Consider the following 4,942-nt stretch of genomic DNA (forward strand, 5'->3'; position numbering starts at 1 on the left):
GGAGTGTGCAGGAGGCAGCTGATCGATGTTTCTCTTTCATCAATGTTTCTAACTCTCTATCCCTCTCCCTTCCTCTCTGTAAAAAAATCAATAAAATATATATATTTTAAAAAATAGATCATTCATGCTAAATCAATAAAAAACATTGGCCTTAATGAAACATTAGATCAGATGGACTGAAAGACATGTAGAGAGCATTTCATACAAAAGCAACAAAATACACATTCTTCTCAAGTAAACATGGGAACTTCTCCAGAAGAGATCATATCATAGGTCACAAAAATAATCTTAATAAATTTAAGAATATTGAAATAATATCAAATATCTTTTTGAAAACAATGGTATAAAACTATAAATCAATTACAAGAAGAAAACTGAAAAAATTATAAATGTGTAGAGATTAAATAACATGCAATTGAACCAACCAGTGGGCAAAAAAACAAAACAAAAGGGAAGTAGAAAAGAAACCTTGAGCCAAGTGAAAATGGAAGTACAACACACTAAGACATTTGAAATCCAGCAAAAACTGTCCTAAGAGGGAAGTTATAATGATAAATGTCTATATTAAGAAACAAGGAAGACCTCAATTAAGTAACCTAACTTTACAACTCAAGAAATTAGAAAAAGAAAAACAAACAAAGCTCAAAGTTAGTAGAAGGAAGGGAATAACAAAAATCAGAGCAGAATAAATGAAAAAGAAACTACAAAGACAATAGAAAAGATCTATAAAACTAAGAGCTGGTTCTTTGAAAATATAAACAAAATAAAGAAACCTTTAGCTAGATTCCCTAAGGAAAAATAAAGACAGAGGACTCAAATAAATAAAATCAGAAATAAAAGAGGAAACATTACAGCTGACACCACAGAAATACCAAAACATATCAAACAATTAGCAACAATTATATACAAACAAATTGGACAACACAGAAATGGATAAATACCTAGATACATATAACCTAACAAGACTGAATCATGAAGAAATAAAAATTCTGAGTAGATCAATTACTAGTAAGGATATTAAATCATTACTCAAAAAACTTCCAAAAAACAAAAGTCCAGGATTATAGGTCTTTACTAGTGAATTCTACTAAACATTTAAAGAAGAGTTAAGACCAGTTATTCTGAAACATATCCAAAACATTGGAGAGGAGGAAATACTTCCAAACTCATTTGTGAGGCCAGCATTACCCCAATACCAACACCAGAAAAGGAAAACACAAAAAAGAAAATCATAAGTCAATATCTCTCAGTAACATACAGGCAAAAATTATTAACAAAATATTAGCAAACAAAAACAAGAATAACTTAAAAGGATCATATGCCATGATGAACTCAGATTTATTCCAGGGATTCAAGGGTGGTTCAACACCAGCAAGTCAATCAATGTGATACACCATATTAACAAAGTAAAGGATAAAAATTATATAATCATCTTAATATATGCAGAAAAATAATTTGATAAAATTCAACATCCAGCCTAGCCAGCGTGGTTCAGTGGTTGAGCATTGACCTATAAACCAAGAGGTCAGGGTACCATTCTGGTCAGGGCACATGCCTGGGTTGCTGGCTCAATACCCAGTAGGAGGTGTGCAGGAGGCAGCCAATCAATGATTCTCTGTCATCATTGATGTTTCTATCTCTTTCTCTCTCCCTTCCTCTCTAAAATCGATAAAAATATAGTTTTTTAAAATTCAATATCCATTCATAACAAAACTCTCAAAAAAGTGTATGTAAAGGAAACATCCTTCAACATAGTAAAAGCTATATATAACAAGGCCACATCTAACAATATACTCAATGATAAAAAGCTGAAGGCTTCTTCTCTAAGTGCAGAAACAATACAAGGATGCCCACTCTTGTTACTTTTACTCAATATAATATTGGAAGTCTAGCCAGTGCAATTAGGCAAGACAGATAAATAAAAGTCATTCAAATTGAAAATCAAGAAGTAAAACCGTCTCTTTATAGATGACATGATTTTACATATATATTACTATTATTTGTTAATGATAAAGAGGTCAATCCAACAAAAGGATATAACATTTGTTAATATTTATGCACCCACCATAGTAGCACCTAAATATAAAAAGCAAATATTAAAGGGGAAAATATACAGCAGTATAATAATAACAAGGAACCTTACTACTCCACTTTCATCAATAAATAGATTGATGAAATAGACAGAATCAATAAAAACATTGGCCTTAGTGATATATAAAGACTCCAGCAAAATCTGTTAGAACTAATAAATATACTCAGAAAAATTTCAGGATACAAAATCAATATACAAAAATCTGTACAACAATCAGAAAGAAAATTAAGAAACAATCTCAGAGAGTCCAAGATGGCGGCCCCCATGGGGCGGCACGGGGTCCTCCTGGTGCGGAAAGTGCCTCTGCCTCACCTCTCCCTGGCAGGTAAAAAAGGTCTGCTTTCTGCAGCATACGTGGACAGCCAGAAATGGGAAGCAAGAGAAAAAGAAGATTGTCACCTCGCTGATCTGACATCTTTAATGGATAAAACATACAAGAAAAAGTTGCCTGTCAGTTCTTTAACAATATCACGGTTTGTGGACAACATTTCATCTCGAGAAGAGATAGATCATGCAGAATATTACCTTTACAAATTCCGGCACAGCCCCAATTGCTGGTACTTGAGAGACTGGACTATCCACACCTGGATTAGGCAGTGTCTAAAATATGGTGCACAAGACAAGGCCTTATATACCCTTGTAAATAAGGTTCAATATGGAATTTTCCCAGATAACTTTACATTCAATTTACTGATAGATTATTTCATAAAGAAAGAAAATTACCAAGATGCTTTATCCATGGTTTTTGAGGTCATGATGCAAGAAGCCTTTGAAGTACCTTCCACACAGCTTCTCTCCCTCTATGTTTTATACCACTGCCTGGCAAAGAAGACAGACTTCACTTGGGAAGAGGAGAGGAACTTCGGTGCATCCCTGTTACTCCCAGGCCTAAAGCAAAAGAACTCAGTGGGTTTGAGTTCCCAGCTGTATGGCTATGCACTTCTGGGGAAGGTGGAATTGCAGCGAGGGCTGCGGGCTGTGTACCACAACATGCCTCTCCTGTGGCCACCAGGCTACCTTGACAGAGCCCTCCAGGTGATGGAGAAGGTGGCCTCCTCCCCAGAAGATGGAAAGCTATGTAGAGAAGCGCTCGACGTTCTGGACAGAGCACTGCAGGCTCTGATGGCTCCAGCCCAGAAGTCCTCAGAGGAACAGCCCCAAGGAGGGGAGGACAGCCAGGGCCCAGAAGAGCTGGTGGAGCAGTTGGACGTGGAGGAAACCGAACAGTCCAAGCTTCCCCGCTACCTGGAGCGATTTAAGGCCTTACATTCCCAGCTTCAGGCTCTGGGCAAAGTTGAGTAAGAGAGTCTTTTGACGCTAACCACCCAGCTCATCAAAGACCAGCTGCCTGCCTGTGAAGCAGAGGACAGCGCCACCTACGAGCAGAAGTTGCAGCAGTGGCATCGGGATTTGTTGTACTTGATTCAGCGGGAACAGGAGTTCAGGGAGAAGGCAAAGCAGGAGCACCTGGCTCGGGAAGCAGCAAAGGCGGCTGCCTAACAGGGCCCCATGGCCCAGCCCCAACACAGGGACTTCACCAGCCCCGTCATGGGATCACTGTGACCATCATGGGTTCACTGTGACCGTGATGGCAGCCTCAGCCTCCTCCATCTGCCTTCTCCTTCTGTTAGCCGTCCACCTGTGCGAGGAACGCCGAGATGTTCTACAGACAGAGGCCTTGTGTCTGCCCGTGCAGGCTGCCCACTCTTAGTTCCAGGGGCTGTGGAACTAGGAAAACCGTCAGACTGCAACCAGCAGCTACCTCGGAGCTCCTGATGGGGTGCCAGGGTTCAGGTATACAGTCTCAAGCACAGGCTTTTGAATGGTCTCTCTCCCCCGACCTGCCTGAAGCAACATGTCCTGGGACTTCAGTCCCTTCTCCTCTCTGGGGCCGTCTCCACATTCTCCTTCCCTGTGTCTCACCCAGACCTGAACTGGGAGGTCAGTCAATGGCTTTCAAATTGCAGGAAGCTCTGTGGCATTTTAGAATGTACGGACTCTTGAGGAGAAAGCTAGTCTTCTTGGCTGGGAGCTTTTCCATCATGTTGGGGTACCTTTTTCCAACCCATTGTCTCAGCTCCTTCATTAAGTAGGTCAGATGAGCCTTTTGTGCACACACACATACACCCACACACATGCACTCACACATACAGCTTGTGAACACACATCTCAGTCAGAGAAGTTGCAGAAAATCTGGGACAGCGTGGGCTTCCAGTGCATGAAAGAATGGATAATTATCAAACCCTCAGGAGGCCAACATTCCTGAAGTTTTTCTGTGAAAGGGGTTGGGGCAGCTCTTGCTTGCTGTGTAATTTTGCCTTTAAGTGCAGTATACTTCTATTCTGGATTGTGGTCTTTTATCAAGAACCTGTGGAAATAAATGTTCTTGGATTCTTTTGTTGGAAAAAAAAAAAAAGAAACAATCTCATTCAGAGTTGTATCAAAAAGGATAAAAAATAAATGAGTAAAAAAGTTTGATAATTACTTTGGAAATATAAAATGTGATATAATTTATCTATATTATTCTTTTATGAATTAACTAGAGGCCCAGTGCACAAAATTCATGCATGGGTAGGGTTCCTAGGCCTGGCCAGCGATCAGGGCCGATCTGTGGGGTGACCAGCAAGGTGACCAGGGCCCCCCTTGGGCACCCGCCTTGGCCAGCCTGGGGCTGCGGGCTGGGGGCAGCTCCTACATTGCACATCTGCCCCCTGGTGGTCAGTGTGCGTCATAGCAACTGGTCGTTCCACCGTTCGGTATTTTTGAATATTAGGCTTTTATTTTTCTTTTATGTTGATTTTTTAAAATTAAATCTTTATTGTTCAGATTATTACAGTTGTTCCTCTTTTT

At 40.2% G+C, this 4,942-nt stretch overlaps 1 protein-coding gene and 1 pseudogene across 1 annotated transcript in view; both read left to right on the forward strand.

Annotated features, from left to right (window-relative positions):
• Positions 1 to 2,344: 2,344 nt before the first annotated feature.
• Positions 2,345 to 3,660, forward strand: LOC102250999 (annotated as a pseudogene).
• A 20-nt stretch (positions 3,661 to 3,680) lies between these two features.
• Positions 3,681 to 4,942, forward strand: part of COG6 (component of oligomeric golgi complex 6) — a 127,054-nt gene continuing 125,792 nt past the window's right edge. The window contains exon 1 of the mRNA XM_014536851.1: positions 3,681 to 3,782. Within this exon, the coding sequence (XP_014392337.1) occupies positions 3,681 to 3,782 (102 nt within the window). The remainder of the gene's footprint in view (positions 3,783 to 4,942) is intronic.

Source organism: Myotis brandtii, unplaced genomic scaffold (assembly GCF_000412655.1).
Source record: "Myotis brandtii unplaced genomic scaffold, ASM41265v1 scaffold167, whole genome shotgun sequence".
NCBI lineage: Eukaryota > Metazoa > Chordata > Mammalia > Chiroptera > Vespertilionidae > Myotis > Myotis brandtii.